Source organism: Ammospiza caudacuta, chromosome 5, assembly GCF_027887145.1.
Source record: "Ammospiza caudacuta isolate bAmmCau1 chromosome 5, bAmmCau1.pri, whole genome shotgun sequence".
Lineage (NCBI taxonomy): Eukaryota > Metazoa > Chordata > Aves > Passeriformes > Passerellidae > Ammospiza > Ammospiza caudacuta.
Window position 1 is genome coordinate 5,843,929 of NC_080597.1, and position 21,299 is coordinate 5,865,227.

Below are 21,299 nucleotides of genomic sequence, written 5' to 3' on the forward strand. Positions count from 1 at the left end.
AGTGTGAAATGAGGGGCCAAATGCAGCCACCCCTGGGCAGGGAGGGAAGGAGGACTTGGCCCTGTCCACAGAGAGCTGGGAAGATGGGGCAGATAAAAGGAACAATGTCTACTTCTAAAATTTGGCTTCAAATTTGTTTTTTAAGATAAGCACATTTTATAACAAATAAGAATACACGTGACCAATAGATCAATTTTTTGCCAGTTTCCAAGTGAAAGAAACCAATGTTTTGAACAAAAAGTCCTACCAAAGCACCAAGAACCTAATGGGAATACCTACTTAAAAGCAAATCACACTGACTTGATTTTCAAGATCTGAACTAAGCTTGCAAAATGGGGACAAACAGCATATGGTTGAGTTTGATAATAAAAATACATTCACTTAATGAAATTCTTTACCTGTGTTCATAGGTAAAGCGATTTGTCAGGGTTTGTTTTGTTAACCTTACACACCAGTTTAGCCTCATGTTGTTCCTTTCAAGCAATGCAAGTCTGTGATGCAACCAGAGCAGAAAGTGGCTGCCCCATAAATGTGCTTGAGTATGTGACCAACACCAGAGGCAAGGAAATACAACTTTAATAAAAATGAACCTACACAAAAATAACTGCACTAGCTGATCTGCACTTGCTCATGTCCCTGGCATCAAGGGGTGGGATGGAGAAAACAGAAAATTTGGCCAAAGCATTTGGCCCACTCACATCAGTGGCTCCCATCTTAGGGGACACCTGGTGTTGATAACTGTTACCAGAAAAGATTGACTTCCAAAACACTGTTTCATTCTGCCCATTTCTGTCTTACACATGTACAGTATAAACCTGGGAAAGCAGCAATTTATACAGGGTTTGTAACATCTCCTAGGAGGCCAAGTTGCCTTGGACCTCAAAAGCCTGTGAAAGGCAACTGGTTATAATTATAAGCCCACAAATCCTTTCCTGTACAATCCTGAGAGGAGGAGTCATGGCTTTGTTGCTTCTTTACTTGAATTCCTTTTAATGAAATTTATTTTTATATATTTTTAAAAACACATCTTTTTTCAGTTCTACTACTATCTTTTGTTTCAAACCGACAATAGACACACATTGTTGGTAACTGCCCCAGCCTTAGGACCACACAGACAATATCGACAAGCAGAAAACAAAACAGGAAAAAAACACCCCTGAAAAAGTCAGGGGAGATACTGATGACAGGGTTACAGCACTCACCACACACACTGGAAAAAGTCAGGATTTCTGAGTTTATGCTTTTGACACTAAAAAGTTTTGAAACAGTTTTTCTCTTTTTTTCTTTCGTTTTAAAAATAGTCAGCGGATACAGCCATTTTGTTCAGAAGGATCTGCTGTTGCGTAAGGTTCCTTCCATTTATGTGGAAAAAACACTTAAAAACATCGTTTTGTTTTAAAACAACCCCTGACACTCCTCTTCCTCACCACGCAGATGAGAGGGGTCAGCAGAGTTGGCCTTGCCAGGCACGATGCCCCCGATGCCCCGTGCCCAGCCCTCCTACCACGGCTCTGCTGGGGCAGTGTTGGTTTTCCAGAGCCTTCCACGGCCTCTTCAGGTCCCTCTTCCTGTGGGGATGTTGAGCTGAGGAGAAGCTTCCTTTCAGTATCAGATGCCTTGGTTGTACTCTTTCCCTTTAGCATTTCACTGGAGTAATTTCAGGGATATACACATTTTTGTATGTAGTGACATTTTTGCTTTAAAATGGTATCAGTGCATGACTCCACATCCTTTGTAAAGACCCCTGCAGTGGCAGCAATTGGCAATTAGTACAGGAGTGGGGACTCAACCCTGTCAACCCTCATCAGATGTAAAAATTTCCCAACAAATTGAGCACTAGCAGCAGGATGGATGGGATTTACAGGGCAAATGAAACAGAGGTGCCCCTTTGGTTCAACAACCAGGGTTATCTCTGCAAGATTTATGACATTTATGCTCCCTTGTGCAAATTTCAGAGCCCTGAAGTGCCAGGAAGTTTTCCAGAGAAGGCATTTTCCAGCCGTGCAACGAGGAACGGCGCACGCGGTTCCGCGCATCACACCAGACCTTCACCTTCCGTCCCCAGGACTTGGCAAAATCTGGATACTCCACAGAGGGTTTGGCATTTTCTGGAGTGAAAGCTGGTTAAAGGCAGTCAAAACGAGAGAGAATACTTAGAGAAGCTTGGAGCTTCATTTGGGAGCACGCCAGGTAATTCTGCTTCCAATGGCAAACAGTGCTCCTGTCCTCACCCTGCAATCCTAGTGTTATGTCCTTGTAGTGTTTCACATGAGGTTGGATTCAGAGGAAAGTATGGACTTGGACTTGTGGCTATCATGAGCAAGTGTGGTTGCAGTGTCAGCTTTTACAGGGTACGTGGGCTTCAGAGGCTTCAGTTACTTTTTAGCCCAAACCCTGCCAAAATGACCTACTTAATTTTCTACAAACAGCTCCTGAGCCCTTACATCTCTCAGTTTCTCTGCAAATGACAGCTCAGAAGAAAAGAAGGTAATATTAAAGCAGTTAAAACTTTCACAGCTCCTGTAGCAAATGGAACTTCATTCAACAGGAGAAGAAAAAGCAAATTTCCCCAGGGTCCCTGGGAAGGGGCCCTGATTTCCTAGAGCTGCTGCACTGCAGGACCACTGTGGTAGGAAACTGTCTGCATCTGCCTGGCTGCTGACACTTGGGAATAAGATCTTAAAAGAGCAGTGGTGGGTTAGGCAACTGGATGAGCATTGCAGGGTATGCCACATATGGCCCTTCTCCCATGTGCCTCATATGCAATTTCATGATGGGTTATGAGAATAAAATCCCTTTGTTGCCTTAAGGCCAATGGTGTGGCACTCCATGAGAGTGAAAAGAAAAAGCTTTCAGTGGTCACATTCAGCACTGAATGGTGGCCAGCAGTACCTCCCAAACCCCAAAGTTCCTCAAGCTATTCACAGGATCTCTGTCGACACAGGATCAGAGAGGTTACCTGAAATAGTTCAATGGAGATCAAGTCGGATCAAGACTGTTCCTAAATGAGATCTGCTCCCTCCCTGAGAGCACTTCACAGAGGTCTAAGATCAACCTTTAAGATGGGAGCCTACAAGACCTAGGAGATAACAGTGGTTAACGAGAAAAATCACCAGGGCCCAACAACAATTCAGATGGAAGGAACAGCAGGTGTGTGGCTGGCAGATAAAGGACCAAATGGCCAGCGTGAAAACCAGCCAGGCTTGACAAATCCTCCCTAGGAAGAGGCCAGGAGATGTGTAAACAGTGAGCTTCACCCGGCTGCTGGTGCACAGATCCTGCACACGCCGCCCTGACAGCACCAGGCCTTTGGCTGGGGCACTTTGGGCCATAGAAATGCAGCCACAAGCTGAGCTAGAGATGCTGAAGACGCAGCAGCACTTCCCTGCGATGTGTGGGCAACGCAGTAACGCCAGGGAATTGAAATAACAGCCTGAAGTGATCACCCCTCACTCCATCCCCTCCCCCTGCCCCTGCCTCCAGCAGAAACGCTATCAAGGAACATCTCAGTAAGAGGTTTACAAGCAGGAGCCATTTGAACCATCAATAAGGGAAATTCCACAGCTTCTCACAGAGGAAGGATTGTTTTACAGCAGGGAACCAGGGCAGCTGGAGATTTGACCATATAAGTTAATGAGAGAGTCAGGAGGGGCGGCGGTGGCCGGTGATGCCGGGCTGATGGCTCTGATGCTTTTACAGGCGGCATTAAATTCCTGGAGTGAGTAATTAGGGGTGATGAGGAAAATGCAAGAGGGAAGATTTCAAAACAACAGCTCCTATGGAAAGGTGCTGACTCAAAGAATGGGACCAGAGGGGTGGCTCTGGGATGGGGCAGGGCCCAGCAGTGGCACAGTCACTGTCTGCTGCCCTTCCGGCATTCCCCCCTTCCACACATCCAGGTTCCCACTGCTCCCCTCACACACCACACACAAAAAACAGCACAGGCTGCTATTACAGGAAGAACTAAAGTTAGCTCTCCTGATTTGCAAAGCACTGGTAATTCCAAATGAATTGGAAAAGGAGTGATTTGCCTCTTCTTTTGAGACTTACTTCTTCCTAGACACCCTGGCTATGAATGCGGCTCCTTTTGCTGAATTATTACAGCAGAATCAATGGGATGTGATTTATTTCAAATTAGCTAGTTTTCAATAGAGTCTGCTAGTTTTCAATAGGTACATAAGGTTTCAGTTCTGCCCAATTTTCAGTGCTTGTCTGGGAAAAAACTACAAGGTACCTCTTCCCTTACTTAAACTTCTGATCTCCTGATCTGTTAGAAGCAATTGGTCACTTCTAAAGATAAAAACAAGGAGTGAAGGACCAACAGGCGAGCTGTGCTGAGAGATGTAAGAAATGCAGCTTTCTTGAAAAGGCCTGGAACATTTTCCTTAGCATAACAGCTTAGTGATTAACCTCAAAATGAAGTAAGCTATATGGAATTAAACTGCAGGCTCTGAATGGGAGGTTTACTGAGAAGATCCATAATTAGCTATTAACTAGAAAACCAAGATATCTTCTACTGCTGTGTTATTTAGTCTCCTTTTGCCTTCCCCTCGCTCTCTGAGGTAACATAAGCCAGCCAAAGGGAGCAGCTCCTTTAAGGAGCACATGGGGACATGTTACAGGGCTCTGTCCTGCAGATGCCCCCAGACACACACAACCACTGGCAGCCAGGAAAAAACCTGTCTCCCCATTAATGCATAGTCCAAGAATGAACACCCAAGTCCTACCCATAAAATAGGATTTCTGACTTGCTACCAAACTGCAGACAAACTGATCTGGGATTTCAGGTCATATTACCTATCAGCAGGAGCTGTAACGAGTGTCAAAGGTGGGTGGGAAATAAAACTAAGGCCTCTCATATACACAGAAGAATTGCACTGGTTTAAGTAAAGCTGTGATTTTACACCTATCTACTCAGCTGGGTGCCAACTCCAGCAGAGATGCTCCTCTTCATAAGGGTTATTGCTCTGAACTCAAACTCACTCCTCCTCAATGTAAGCTAAACCAAAATAAATTAAATTATAATTATAGTAAGAAATACGCTACTGGTTTACCTACCTTAGCTTTAAAATTATACTTTTAAGCTAAATGATGCAAATTTCTCATTTACAGAATGCTTAACACTATTCTGATGACAGTCAGTGTTCACAAAGTCATAGCCTGAAAAACTGGACAAACTGTACAAGTTAAAGCTGGGAACTGACCTGTTGACCACACCTGCTTGAAGGGAGAGAGCTCTCTATAGAGTAAGGACACAGGAGACACAGACCTATGATGAGAAACCTCATCTAAAACCCCCCAAAAATCAAAAGATGAAAACAGTTACCTCAAAAAATGGCCCACCTAGCAATTCAGAGTCAGAGCAGTGAACAATAAAATTCCAAGTTAAGTAAACAGAAAGTACCAGTATGCCTACCTTTCTCCCAGCTGCTAGATGAAATGACTAACAGGAGCAAGGAGGGAAACTTTCCTTTCCTCACTCTGTTATTTAAGAACATAAGAAGCATTGAGACAGGCAGCAAGACCTGAGCTAGCTGATGCTGGCCAGCCATGAGCCATGATCAGAGCACACTCAGGTTTGGTTTTAGCACTGTGAAATTCAGGCTTTCAGCTTTCATGAAAATAAAAAACAGGAAGGAGGAAAGAAGACAAGAAGGAAAAAGCAATATATTAATGAAAGGTGAGGGCTACTCTTCTGCAACCTCATGGAGAGCTAGAGCTGCTTGTGTTCAGTGGATCCCCTCTTCTTTGCTCAGTAGACTTGGAAGAGCTCTGCTTAGCTGTATCCAAAAGTCACCACCAACAAAGTCAGCGGGGAATTGGATTCTAAAGTAGAAAGGCAGTGAGAAGATGAATACAAAAACGGCTGATTAATCACAGACTGGAAGAACCTAGAGAGGATGTAGTTCTTAGAAGGGGCTTTTTTTTTTTTTTTTGCCTTTGTTTTCTCTGTCAAAGGTGCACCAGAATTTTCTATTCCTTGTTCTGTGTTTCACACTGCTCTCCACTGCCACAGCTCCGTGGGCTGCCTGGGCCTGGCCCCTGGTGTGCTGCTCCTGGGCTGGTGGCCGGGGTCACGAGGACTCCTCGAGGGCGTTGACGACCTGCTCCAGGATGTCGGGGCAGTGATCCGCGATCTGCTGCAGGATGGCGTTGGCAAACTCCTGCAGCTCCACGCTCTCCCTCTCCCCCTTCTCCAGCTCCTTGTGCAGCTGCAAGGACACAGAAACATGGTCAGCCCCTGCTCTGGACTGTGCTCACTGTGTGACAGCCCTGCCCAGCAGGCTCGGCCGCACCATCACTTTGGGAAGGGAGCTAACAGAGGTGATGTGGCATTCACGTGTTCTGAAAAATCCCTTTGCCCAGGGTTTTTCTCCTGGGAAGCTGAGAAGCCTCAGAGAAAAGGAAAACAATTATTATCTCATTTGCTTCTCCTCTGTTTTGCTCCTTTGCAATGTGTTTGGAGATTGTTTACCAACAGGTAATTGTTTTGACTCATTGGCCAATTACGGCCAAGCTGTGTCAGGACTCTGGAGAGAGTCAAAAGTTTTCATTATTATCTTTTTAGCCTTCTGTAAATATCCTTTCTGTATTCTTTAGTATAGTTTAGTTTAGTATTCTTTAATATAATATAGTATCATAAAAAAATAAATTAGCCTGCTGAGAACATGGAGTCAGATTCATCATTCCTTCCTTCGTCTGGGGGAAATGCAAATACAAGAAGGTGACACATGCTGGGCACTTCCAGCACCTGCATCTTCCCTTGGTGACCCCCTTACCTGGAACTGAATGCTCTCCATCCTCTTTATTTCACTTTTTCATTCTACAGGACCAGGTTTGTCACCTTCCCGGTAAAGACCATGTCCACATGACTTAACTACTCCTGAATACATTTATTTCCACTTTTTCATTCTACAGGACCAGGTTTTTGTCACCTTCCCAGCCTGAATACATTGTTCTATGATAAATATAAGAAAAACTTCCCCTGTAAAATGTTTCTCTGAAGGCAACCATATTGCAGCAATATGGAGCAATACAGCAGCTTGCTAGTGTACTGCTTTAAATAGTTTGACTTCTATTCATGAACAATGGGATGTTTCATAGGTCATTACTTGAGAATTATTCCTGGTATGAAATCAATAGGAATGTCACATAATTATACATAATGCACCCAAAGTTAACCGGAATTCCATTTTTCCCCAAGGAATTACTAATTTTCAGAAACTCTCTTTCCTAACTCAGCCAGAAGATGACTACACACAATTGCAGTGGAACATACACGATTTTTGTTTACTAACTCTGCATTTCCTGTTGGGTCATTCGTTCTTCAGATCCCTATAATTGGCTCAGAACAGGACACAGAATTTAAAACTTTATATTATTCACTCTGTCTACAGTTTATAAACAGTTTCTCCAACAAGTGGTGTCCCAAACCATTTCACACAACATATGCAAACACAGCTTTTAGCTTTGAGCCTAATGCCATTGCCAGATTTAGGGGCCCACAGAGTCTTAATAAAGAGCAGGAAACATCTGCCTTCAGTAACCTGCTTAGCTGCCCAGCAATTGATAAAGTCCATGCTGGCCTGTGAACTGTGCAAAATCCCAAGGAAGGCTGTAATTTGTGCAAGCATTTTAGGGATTACTGTACTCACAGTGGTCTAGGGACCTCAGAGAACAAGGAGAAGCAGCATCCCTTACTAGGTCAGATGATATGGGTAGATAGGCTGGATAAGCTTTGAAGCAGACAGCCCCGCCCTGTGCTATATACCAAAAAAGTTATTTTATTTGTTTAGTGACAGGATTTTCTTCTAATGAAGTATTCCCTATGAATATATGCATATATGCAGCAGGTACATACACTTATGATGGATTCTGAAGCTTATTTCCAGCTTCTGAAGCCAAAGTTCTTTGTCACTTTGAGCTGCTGTGAGCAACCATCTTATCTTATTTGAACCTTCTTTTAAATCTTGCATGGTTTAAAAGAAATTAATATTATCTGTCAGTTCTGTAACATTTCTTATTTCTAAGTGATTAGTATTTTTATTGGAACTCTACTATGTTAATACAAGACATGGAAAGAATGTCAAACTGGCATTTTTCATGCCTGAAGGGATAACTGTTCATCAGTACACAAATTTGTTGATCTGTGTTTGGCACTTGTGTAACACTGCTCAATGTAGGTTTTAAAAGGAGAGAACTACAAGGCAGCAGCACAGCAGGGATCATTTTACCACTTTAAGAGCACAATGCAGTGGCAAAGGTTAGATTTCTATAATTAAAATTTTAATCAGATACAACAGCATGTCTCTGCTTAGTGATGGTATCAAGCAAAGCACAGCAGATTGTTTCTGCAAGAAACACTGCTTTAAAACAAACAGCCTAAGAACAACCATGGAATAAATAAAAATGCTTTTCAAGAAAGTTATGGTGCAGGCTTCTGTAGACAAAAGTGTGAGAAAGGAAATTAAACAGTGCTACACTGTTCCCTTTACTAGGCAGGGTAGCATATAGTAAATTATTGGGGCTTTGCATGCTGAATGTTGGTTTAATGTGTCCTTATGTGCTTTGTTCCTGCTGGCTGCTGCACTCCCAGAACAGCCATAGGAACCCGAGAGGGGCTCCTGCCAAGAATCACAATGCAAAGGCAACCTGACCCTGCTCTGTGGAGTGACATGAGCTGGGAGTGGGGAAAGGAGAGGGAGGGAGCACTCTGGGCTTGGGGAGGCTCTGGGGGAGAAGGGGGGGCTCAGCACTAACCCACAGTGGCTCAGGAATGGCAGGCTGTGCATGGGTGATCAGCCTGGCAGAGGAATTAGCCAGGAACTTACCATGGGTGGGAAGGTCCAGTCAGCAAAGCAGCATTGGGAGAGGCAGAACAAGCAGCCAGGAGTGGTGCTGGATGTTAAAAGCCAGGGGACTGGGATTCAGGGACTGAGGTTTTGTAAGCCTGGTGAGATCCCAGGAGGCCCCAGGTACAGCAAACCATCCCTGGTGCATTCCTGGGAATGCTCTGAGCCTACAACTCTGAGACAGGGCTGCCCTGTGCCTTCTTGGGCCGGCACAGAGATTGCATGGTGCCACCCATCAGATGGATGGGAGGCCATGGAGCTGGGAGAGAACAAGCAACAGGAGAATCACCCAGCGTTATCATTGTCCTTATCTGGCACCTGCAAGGGTCCTGAGCTCTCAGTCCACGGCAGGAAAACCAGGAGAGGGCAGTGTTAGCAGGGAAAGCAGAGGTCCTGCACCACCACCACCTGCCCAGCCAGCACCCCTCTTACTGGCCTTTCAGCCAAATCCTCCAGGTGAAGGACAAAGCAATTAAATTAATGAAACATTAAAGCACCTGAAAGAGACTGAACCTCAAAACTGAAAGAGGGTTGGTGGAAAAAGGAGAATCCTGCAGGATGTTGTCTTCAGTGGGGCAATACTGCAACATCAGTGAAGTCTCAGTTTCTTGCTCTACTAGTCAGCATTTATGTATTTAATAAGATGCCTTATAAAATCAAGATAAGCCCAACAAAAGAAGCTGATGCCAAAGCTAATAAATCAAATGCAACCAAACAAAAGCAACCAACTTAACCAGAGGAAGAAAATATTTCCAAGAAGAGAGTTTTTGACCACCAGAGCCCAAAAGGAGATGGCTCTGAATGCTGAAGGCCAGCAACAATACTTTACAAATTAGCACAGACAGAAAGTCTACACAGCTGGCTGGCAGATGTCTGTGATGAAACATCTTTGGAAAAATAGCAATGATAGCCTTGAGTTGAGTTTGCTAGCTTCAGAACAGCAAGATTTCATAATGTGATTCCTGCTTCAACAAAGACATCTGAAGTGAGTCTAGGGCTGGTTTGGGCATTTCTAGAGCAGGGATATCATCTCCATTGATGTCACTGCTCTCGGCAGCAGCCGGAGCAGCACACGCCAGCCCTCCATCCACCAAGGGCAACATCCAGTTCCCAGTGCCATCACTGCATTCACCTGCATGTCCAAATTTTAGGGAAGCTTCGCTGAAAGTATTAATATCTGCTCCTGGTTTCCTAGATTTTTCCACTTCTGCTCCTGGTTTCCTAGGTTTTTTTTTTTTTTTTCCAAATGCAAGATGACATGGTGTTATCCTCCCCCTCCCATTTTTCTATGGAAATAAAGAAATGTGAACAATTCTTTTTTTGTTGGCATTTCCAGCAGTTGAGGATATGAGGACATTCACATACTTGCCTCAAAGAAATGACCAAAAACGAGAAGGCAAAGGCAGATATGTTTTTTGTCTAGTTGATGACACGTAAGAATAGACAGCTCAGAAAGAAAAGGACAGCAAGGACCCCAGAAGTGCTTAATAGTATTTATCTTTAGACAGAACAACAGAAATGGCCTTCAACATCTCAGGGCAGGGGAGAGAAAGCTTGCAGATAATCTGCAATAGATTCAGACACTTTTCAGCACTGCTGCCTTCCTTCCTGTGTTTAGAGCAAGTCATGATAGGAATAATTTTCCATTTAGAGTTAAAAAAATCCCTAACGATTCACCATGAATTTAGCTTCTCTGTTCCAAGATATTTCAGAACTTACTTAAAGATTAGTAGACACTCAGAGTCATATGAATGATTCATTAGAAGATAACTTCATGGTTAAGAAATAGGATGCTATGGTTTTATATGCAAACTGGGTGAACTGTGCTGCTGCTCTGCAGAACCTTTGTGGCCTCTGCTTTTCCCATAATGCAAACAAGGCGTAATCAAACTAAGATTCTTTAAAACTTATTTATACTCCCCAGTGTGATTTTTGCCTCATTAACAATTCCACAGAAACACTGATGAAAAAGGGCAAACACAGATAAACTGGTGTCTAATCTTGGGCTATGGACAGTAAACGTGAATACAGAATATGAGGAGCTTGTAGAGCAGCACAAAAAGAAAGTTAGTGGAGAACTCCTCTAAGGATACGATACCAGGATATAAAATTATGTTTTTCCAAAGTTCAAGTCTTTCTGGATCAGGTTATGGCTAGTCTGAAAAACACATTTAGAGCTTAAAGTAACACAAGTAAGCACCAATAAGAGATTACACTGATTTAATCTAAGCCTTTGTTTTGTCTCCGGTTAAATTTCACTGCAGCTCAGGCAAATGGTCAAGAGCTTTTGCATCTACCCAGATAAACCAGTGGAAATACATGTGTTTGATGCAGTGAGAGCTAATTACATAAAAACCTTTATTTCTCAACTATGTACCTATAAAAGAGCCCAAAGAAAGGGCTACAAGTATGGAAATCCAGTCTGACAAATTTTAAAAACAAAAGAAGAAAAGTTTTTAATGTAAACCCTTGAATATTTCTGCTCCATCTGGAAATTTGGGGTTTATGTTAGCTCTTTCAAAATACTTAAAAAGCATGCATTTAAAAATTAAAGTAAGATTTCAAATGAAACAGTCTTGTCTTTTTAAATAATATCTACAATGCACATTGGCCATTTTTATTTGTGCATGGAATTACTAATTTTGACTAAAATATTAACTATTCCTAACTTGAAAAGAGATCTAAAGCCAAGCAGAATCCACAGCAGTAGCTCAGCATCAGGAGATGCTGCACAAAGCTGTCAACAAGGACCAGGGTGTCTGAGCAAGGGCCAGAGTAACAGAATTTACTACTAGGAGCAAAACATGAGGAGAGGTGAGCTGGCCTTGAGAAAACAAGGGAACAGCTCAGGGTTGTACCTTCTGCTTGTAGGGACTGCTTCCAATGAGACCACTCTCATTTTCTGACACACCACACACACACACAAAATGCTTGATGATGTCCTGAAATCAGTGTTTTCCCTTTTATATCTCTTTTCAAGTTAGGAGTTATTAATGTTCCTGATTGATAGTATGCATTGTAATTAATATTAGCAATTTCATGGACAAATAAAAATGAGTGATGTCATGGCATTGAGGCTAACTCACAGATAACACTTGTGATTTTAACCAGTATTTAAGAACTATGACACTGTTCTCATCCTCACCCAAACCATTAAATATGAAAGTTTAAAACACTTTAAAATGTAACAATTTTAGAGAATTCCCATATCCATTGCTTTCTCAACCAAACTCAGGAAATAGATTTGCACATGAAGAAGGATATAAATTGTTGCAATTATTACTTCTAATTTCTAACAGAGACCAGAAGTGGACTGTTTAACTTTAAAATACATTATGCATTCCCATAACATTACAAATTAAAAATAAATGACATAAATCAAGTGGGGGAAGATAACAAGCTAATAGAAGAGCAGTCAGAGAAGGAAGACAAGGGTAGTTGAAGTAACTCTGAAGTAACAGAGTAATTTAGAATTACTAAATGCAAATCATAGCAGAGTAATTTCTTTACAGAAACTAAGTAAGTTGAGTAATTCCTCACAGATGACACAAGAACACCAGCAGAATCTGAACAAAGAAGTACACAGGATGTTTATAAAATAACTATTTGTACTTTAGAGTAAAGTTTATCCCACTTGCAATATTGTTTGTATAACAAATCAAAATATGTGTTGAATATTTTCAGGATTTACCAATCAAATATGCAGGTTTAAAATGAAATTTGACAGCTACAGGTATGAGGTTTGATGTCCTTTTGTACAGAAAGCTTACCATTGCTGTGTGGAGGCTGAAATGTGAATTTCAAGGTAAATGTTGTTCCTTGGAACCAAGCCATGCCTCTTCAGCTGACACAGCAGGTTGTGAGTGCTGCAGTGAAGTGACATTATCACCTTTCTCCTCTCTCTGTTCGGGCAGCTGAGCAGAAAAGGCATTCCTGATTTCCTGGGAGAGGATCAGCAAGCAGGAATCCCTAGAAGGGCTGTGCTTGGCTGAAGCTGGTGCACAGGGAAAGGGAAGACAACCTTCCTGCACAACAAAGGCTCTTGGATGATCAGTAAGATCATTAAGATTAAGCAGGTCACTTGTGAGAGGGCCTCAGGTGGAAATGCACCTGCCCAGGTGCCCCAGACTGCTGCTGATGCCCAGGTCACAACGCAAACACCGCCAGAAACACCAGGGGAGGAGGAGGGAGAGGATGAGTGTGCAGGGAACAAATGGTGCTTCAGGGCCAGCAGGAACTGGCAGGACCCCCAGAGCCTGAGGAAGCCAGGACATGCTGGGCATGGCTGGAAAGAGCCTCTGATGGCAGGGAGCCAGGGGGAAAAATGCCTCCTACTCCTAGGGTTAAGAAAATTATTTTAATTGTATAGATCTTCTGCTGGAAGAAATAGTTTTTTCCAAATATCAGCGCAGGACCTATTGAAAATAAGAAATTCTATGTAATACAAGGTTCTGCACATTTACAGCTGGATTTGAGGTGCTAAGAAACATTGCTGATAGTCCTTAAGCTATCAACAAACCTAACACTGCTGCCTACTCCTAATATCTGGTTGCTCTGATTTTTTTGGCTCTTTTTATTTTCTCACACTGCTACCTCTCAACCCCAGTGCAGTGCACCACCTCTAACACACTGAAGTGAGGATTTTCAGCAAATTCCAGTTTCTACTCCATTTTTTTCATTTTTTTATTCTACTCCATTTTTTTTCTACTCAATCCTTTTTTTTTTTTTTTTTGTACAGATAAGAGCAAAACAAAACCCAAACTAGAAATAAAAGTGTGGACCATATAATTATGTTCTTAATGCCATTTCCTTTCATAAAGGACTAAAATCCCACACTTACAGGCAACTGTCTGAAATGTGAGACAGAGCAGTCATTCTACAGAGCTCAAGGATATTAACATAATGATACCTCTAGGACAAAGTGAAAGAAAATATGGTATTTAATAGAAATTGCTAGGATAATGCAATTATTTATAATGAATGAATGGAATTTTTATTTCTGAGTGTCAAGACTTTGAACATTCCTCTTTCCTTCTGGTAACTTTGTTTTTTAATAAGGAAAGTCAAATAGGACATGAATTGGTTGAAGGATGACAGTTCCAGAAACAGTAGTGGGCAGCTTATTTGGGGACATTTGGTCAGAACTGACTCAAAGGGACATTTTCCACCACAGGAATAATTTAATGACATGGTTCTGAGCTGTATAGATAATTTACTGTCCACAGCTTAGTCTAATATATTATTTTAGATTAGGTTTTGAGACACCATATACTCATAAGCGCTGGCTTCAATTCTTCATTACTAATGGACCAAAATTTTACTACAGTAAGTCAGCCTACACAACATCTTTGATAAAATGCCAACAAAGAATGATTTAGTACCTTGGCCCCACAGCTTGATTACAATCAATCTTCCCCAGGGATGTGGTCACAGCCCCAGGCCTGACAGAGTTCAAGAAGTGTTTGGATAATGCTCTCAGGCACCTGCTGGGATTCCTGGGAATGTTTTGTGCAGGGGTAAGAGCTGGATTCAATGATGCTTGTGGGTCCTTTCCAACTCAGCATATTCTGTAATCAGCTCAAGTCACTAAGGACTATCACTGAACTTAATGGTAGTGTTGAGACACTATTATGGATGAGAGGCACCAATTACCAGTCAAACTTTGAGACTACAAAATTATTTATGTGGCAACAAATTCCCCTTAGATCCATGGTGTTGATGCTGGCAGATACTTTTCCAACAACTATTTGTACATTAATTATTGTGGGTGTACCACAAGAGTGAGAAGGTTAAATCTACTTCATTTACCAGTTGTATCCACCAAAGAAGCCACAGAAAACTCCTGATTTTTGTACCTGAACCTCCCCAGCAGGGATGAAAGACCTACCAAGTATATTGGTTATGATGAAACAGCAAACCAACTTTTGCCAACAGAAATTGCTGCAGAGGGAAATAACAACTCCAAAAGCAGCAGTATGAAAAATTCTTAACTATTTATAAAAAAAATTCAAAGCAACCAAACCAAACTAGGTAATCTCATTGGTGAGAAGTGGCTACGTTGCCATCATGCTTAAATATTATTGGTGTTGGTTAAATGTATCCTCCCTAATCATGTTAGCACTTCTTAACATTCAAGGGGATTAATTTTTTCCCACTGAGGCTTGTAAAGCATTATCCACAGAAGATCATATTAGAAGGGACAGGAGTGAATTTAATGCACTGGATTTGAGGTAATTTATGAAACTCATTAAAATTCCAAAGATGCAAAATGGGTATTCTGTGATGGGTTTCTGCATATCTGGAGAACTGATTCCCACTCCCCATGGGAATACTTTAAGCACAAAGGAAACTCTGCAGCTAGAAACAGAAAAGCTCCATGGCTTAAATGAAAAGTCTGCTTTGTAAATTGACATATATCATTAGTTTGTGTTTTGCAGCTGAAGCTTCTTAAATACCATCTGAGTGACTATGGGAAAGCAGAAGAGACAGCTACATTTTATTTCAGCTGACATTATTTATGCTTGAGAATCGTGAATGGAGAAGTAACTTTAAACAACTGTGGTGACAGCAGTGCAGAATTAAGACAATAATGTGAAAGGACAGAAAAAGAATTCTTTTCTCTCTCCAGAACAACTTAGGTAATTCCCTTTTCTCACAATTTCTCACAGTGCTTTTTTTACTGTGTGACCCATAAATGTTGCTCATGGACTAGCAAAGTTTTAATGGGAAATATTTTTTTTGGGCTTACTATTCAGAAGAACTTGACAAAGAAATCTTTTCCTATTTTCTTTACTCACATTTCTTGATCAATAGCAAATACTGCCTGTCCCCACAGATTCTGATTATATATGAAGACCCCACAGCTATAACTAATGAGGAAATTTATTTCAGTGATATCCAAACTTTGCCCATATCCACTCTCATTTTAACAGGTGCCTCCCATACATACCTATAGGTTTTGTCACCCACTGCTTCATCCTAATCTGACAGACAAGGTGGTTCAAAATAATTTGCCTCATGTTTTGATTTATACCATAGGAGCTGTAAGGCTTTAACAGAGGAGGATGGCATGCATAAAAATGAAGACATTTTAATCCTGTACCAGTGATTACAGAAGCCAGGAGGCTCTGAAGGGAAAAGGAATGTGTCATGCCTATAGAGGCAAATGTAGATATTGAGGGAGGCACACAGTACATGCTGAATCAGTGAAAGGATGAAGACAGGTACAAAAAGAGAGCATGACTGTTGTGTACCATCTTGGCCCTGTTACAGGCATATTTATCCCCAGAGGTCTGCTCTTTTTGAATTTTCAGACATGCTTTTGCTGGTTTCCTGCAATTTCACTGCTCTCTCCAATTTTTGAATCAAAATTCAGTCTTGATTAGAAAGTTCAAGGAAATTAGTTTTAAAATCACAAAGGAAGAAAACCAAAGGTGAAGTGTTCAAGACAGGCTCAACATATGTTCACTGACCCACAAATCCCCTTTTAACTCTATAGGCCTTACACTAGCTTGCATGCACTGGATAGAGTTTGGTATAAAACATATGGAAGTGAATAGTTAAAGATTTGGCACAGTAATTCAAAGTCAGGGTTAAAAAGACAAAACTTGTCACATTTAGTTCTGGTACAAGTTTCTTGCAGTACTTTAATTACAAAAAAAAAAAAAGTAATTCAGTAATATAGGATTAGAACAGTAAAGAAATTGAAAAGAGAACTAGGAATGAGTTAGAAAAAAGGTTGTAGGGAATGGTGAATTATAATCCACAAACAAGAGATAAAAAACTGCCAATGAAGGGACTAAGGAAGTCAAGACATTACCAGAGCTGGGTGAAAGGAAGATTATTTCAGAAGATGATTTATAACTAGACTGACAGCCTCTTGTGGAGACATCCTCTGACAAACTCTTATTAAATTCTTTCAGTTCTGTATTCCAAAACTCCTGGAAGTATACAGTTGGGTTTCTAAAGTCACTGTGTGTGTGTGTGTAGATAAGCACACTGTATCACATCCAGCACACTGAGTCCAATCTTGACTCAATGCAATCCAAACTAGAGTTATCCAGTTCCCACAAAAAGTATCTGAAAAACCATTTCTCATTTTTTTACAAAAATATAGAGCTCAAGTGCATAAATGCCTACTGGACACCCTTTGCTGTGACCTTCCAGAAGAATACCGCTTCATTTTTTCTCGATGTTTGTGGGCACATACTCATGGTAAGGTAAGGTGGGTAAGCAGCAGAAATTACTGGAAGAATAGTCTGTAGCAGCAGGTAAGGACACTGCATTCACTTATATAAAGAGACTAATAAAAATGTGTCAATTAAAATATATATGGTTTATATAATTAAAGATTTAAGATCTTGTAGACTACATTGAATTATAGAGAGCAGCTAAAATTTGTTAACAGTTAAAACATGGCAAAAGCGAATATTTTTTGATATCTTGGTACCTTGCAATTTGATTTCCCATGAGTGTGGAAATGCATGGCCCCAAGTACAGATAAAAGAGCAGATGGAATTCCATAATGAATAATAATATAATCATAAATTTAAAAAATTACTGACTGCTTTTATCAGCTGAAGAGTTCATCTTTGCTACCTGCTTTCACCACTCACAACATGGTTTCACCACGTTTTGATGCGGCACACCAGTAAAGCCCCAACCAGCAAGTTCAGGGCCTTGTTCAGAGCTGAACCCACAAACTCACCTGCTCCTGGGTCATCTTGTGCAGCTCCTTCTCCCAGGCTGCCTGGTCATCATCCAGGTGGTAGGAGGCCGGCGGGGTGAGCCCACGCAGGATCAGGGGGTCGCGCTCGTGGCACAGCGCTGTCAGATGGCCGATGTACAACTTCAACTTGCTGCGGTTCTGGTCAAGTTCTAAGAGGGGCTGAATTATCTGAAAATAAGAGAGCACAGACAGTGAGAACACCCAAGCAGTGATGAAGGCAAAGATCAGCCTCTAAGTTACAATCTTGTCCAGCTTCACAGTGGAAGAAACCTGAACACTCTTTCCCTTGTACTTCTGGTCCATAATGTACCAACCATCCAGAAGGAAACCAAGGACACTGGTATTGTATTTGCATTCCCCCCAGATGAAGGAAGGAGTGATGAACCTGACTCCATGTTCTCAGAAGGCTAATTTATTATTTTATGATACTATATTAAAGAATGCTATACTAAAGAATACAGAAAGGATGCTTACAGAAGGCTAAAAAGCTAATAATGAATTCTCGCGACTCTTTCCAGAGTCTCAACACAGCTTGGCCCTGATTGGCCAAAGAGTGAAAACACCTCACACCAGAAATCCAATTAAACAACCACCCTTTGGTAAACAATCTCCAGACACATTCCACATGAGCAAAACAGAGCAGAAGCAAATGAGACAATTATTGTTTTCCTTTTTCTCTGAGGCTTCTCAGCTTCCCTGGGGAAAAATCCTGGGTGAAGGGATTTTTCAGAAAATATGAATGTCACAAACAGCCTGAGACCCAAGCAGTGATGAAGGCAAAGATCAGCCTCTAAGTTACAATCTTGTCCAGCTCCACAGTGGAAGAAGCCTGAACACTCTTTCCTTTGTACTCCTGGTCCATAATGTACCAATTATCCAGAAGGAAACCAAGGACACTGGGGAGAGGATCCAATGGTGACAGCTGTGTGATTAGACTGGGAAATAATGATGATATGGATGAAAAATGAAACCATATTAAACTGAATGCATTAACTCTACAGATTATCCAACAGTACTTTGGTAAAGTACTTAAAAAAAATTCTGATAATAGGTGTCTGTCCAATACTTGTCCAAAAGCAATGTCAATATAGATTTTTAGCTTGTTTTGCCAACAAATATTTCATTGTAAATTAAGTAGGCAATAAACACGTTCTAAAGAGAATAGCTTCAAATTATGCCAAAACACAACAAATCTAAGATGATTGCATCTCTACTGCAGAAATTGGATAGAGATATATCTTCACCAGAAAGTTAAAATTTAATTTTTTATAATGCTTTAGATAGTTAAGGTATAGTCTTCTATAGTTTCGAAATGGCAATGACTTTTATTAAATAGGCCAGACTCTATATAACAAACTAAAAAAGTGAAATCAAAAGACTTTAATAAAGTACTATTTTATTTCATTATACTTTACCCAATCTGAATATAATCACTGTTCCTTAATGCAATCCAAACCAGAGTTATCCAGCTCCCATAAAAAGTATCTGAAGAACCACTTCTCAATTCTTTACAAAAATATAGAGCTCAAGTGCATAAATGCCTACTGGGCACCCTTTGCTGTGACCTTCCAGAAGAATACTGCTTCATTTTTGTAGATGTTTTTGGGCACATATTCAAAACTGCAGTAATGCAAACCTCTAAAGGTTTGCTGCTGATGAAAAATTAGGGAAGAACTGGGCTTAGGGCCTCCTTTCCATAAAATGAGGTGCTGGGCAGGGAGAGCGGGGAAGCCCTGCCAAAGTCCCAGCAATTTCTTTTGGTGTTCCCAGGCAGAGGCTGCACCTGCTGTTTGTTACTGGGCTGGGGATATCTTTCCAATAGGGCGCCTCCGACCCTGCTAATGAATAAGGAGTGAGATAATCTCTGAGTCAACAAAACAGGGTGCTGGCATGACTTTCAACAAAGATTCTGGCTTTGACCCCTTTTAATAAGGCTGTCAGGGCTCACTTGTTTTGTTTCTAACACTGTTTTACATGGATTAGTTGCTGTAGAGTGTGAGGATCTGAGAGGCACGGCTGAGCAGCTAACTAATGTCAGGCTCTGTGTCCTGCTGAGCTCAGCAGCCCACAGCAGCACATCAGGGTGCTGCCCCACCCACAGGCAAACAGGGAGAGGATTCAGGCAAGAAACCTGCACAGGAGAGAGTGTAAGGTCATGTGCTTTAGTAAAAACCTGTACAGCCTTGGGGCAACCTCTGCTGTATATGCATATATAAACACACATACAAAAATAATGCTTTGTTATATCAGGACAGGATGAGGGGACAAGGAGGTGGATGGAACCCTGGCTGAAGGGCAGACCCCAGAGGGTCCCAGATCCCTGTAATTAGTGGCACTGGGTCTAGCTGGAGGCTTGTCACTAGTGGTATTCTCCAAGGGTCAGTACTGGGCCCAGTGTTGTTTAACTTATTCACCAATGACTTGGATGAAGGGGCAGATGTCTCCCCAGCAAGTTCACTGATGACACAGAGCTGGCAGGAGTGGCCAATACCCCAGAGAGCTGTGTCCCTTCAGAGGGACCTCGACAGGTTGGAGAGATGGGCAGGAAGTAGTTGGAAATTCCACAAAGGCGAGTGCAGGGTACTGCACCTGGAGAGGAACAACCCCATGTACCACCACAGGCTGGGGCTGACCTGCTGGGAACAAGCTGCCCATGAGCTGGCAGTGTGTCCTTGTGGCCAAGAGTATCCTGGGGTGGATTAGGAAGAGCATTTACAGCACGTCAAGGGAAGTGATCCTGCCCCTCTGCTCTGTTCTGCCCTGGTGAGGCCACACCTGGAGTGCTGTGTCCTGTTCTGGGCTCCTCAGGACAAAAGGGACATGGAGATCTGGGAGAGGAGCCAGTGAAGGGCAACAAAAATGGTGAGGGGACTGGAGCATCTCTCTTACAAGGACAGGCTCAGGGAGCTGGGCCTGTTCAGCCTTGAGAAGGGGACCTTATCAATGTCTGAGCATCTAAAGGGAAGGTGTCAGAGGATGGAGCCAGGTTTTTGGTTGTACCAGGTAACAGAACAAGAGACCATGGGCAGAAACTGATGCGCAGAAGTTCCAATAGTCAATAGTCACTATGGGAGTTATTGGACTATCATAACTTGGACTATCATAGTCCAATCAATGTAGCTGCCTTGCATTCTTTTCAGATACCACAGTCTCTTCAACATCCATCAGATGTGCAGATTCCAGTCTGAAAACAATCTGTCTGGATAACTTTCCTGGCTATTCTTAGTGAACAGAAACCCTCCTTGATGAAGAGAAAGCAGAGCTATCTAGCAAGTAAGAATGGAAGATTTTCATACAACAGTTCATACAACTGCTCAGGGATAAATCCCCTTTCCAAGCACATTCCTCCTGCACCCTTCCCCCTTTTACCTCGAGCTGGAAAGAGGCCAAATGAGGCGTGTGAAAGTTCTTAACCAGCATCCCCCTAACGCTGTTCACAGAGCAATCATTCCCCTCACTTGGGATCCATTAAAAGCTGCCAGTCAAGTAGGAAGTGCCCTTATATCTGTGTTCCTGCCCTATCTAATTTGAACTGGCCACTTAGCAAGAGGCACTGTGCTTCCCACACAGCAGAGCTGCCCCTGCCTTATCTCAAGAGGGTGTAAGAGCATTTGCTAAGTGGAAAAGCATGGCAGGGCTGGGTTCACAGCCCACACCGTGTTCTCATGCTCAGCTCAGAGCTGCAGAGCTTTCTAGGAAAACAGTGGGTAAACACAGCA

The 21,299-nt window shown here is 42.1% G+C and overlaps 1 protein-coding gene across 1 annotated transcript in view; it reads right to left on the reverse strand.

Moving 5' to 3' along the window:
- Positions 1-2,778: 2,778 nt before the first annotated feature.
- The window catches only part of ERC1 (ELKS/RAB6-interacting/CAST family member 1), a 267,409-nt gene continuing 248,888 nt past the window's right edge, over positions 2,779-21,299 (reverse strand). Inside the window, exons 19-20 of the mRNA XM_058804547.1 lie at positions 17,560-17,748; positions 2,779-6,212 (exon numbers count right to left, since the gene is read on the reverse strand). Coding sequence (XP_058660530.1) covers positions 6,075-6,212; positions 17,560-17,748 — 327 coding nt within the window. The 3' untranslated portion in view covers positions 2,779-6,074. The remainder of the gene's footprint in view (positions 6,213-17,559; positions 17,749-21,299) is intronic.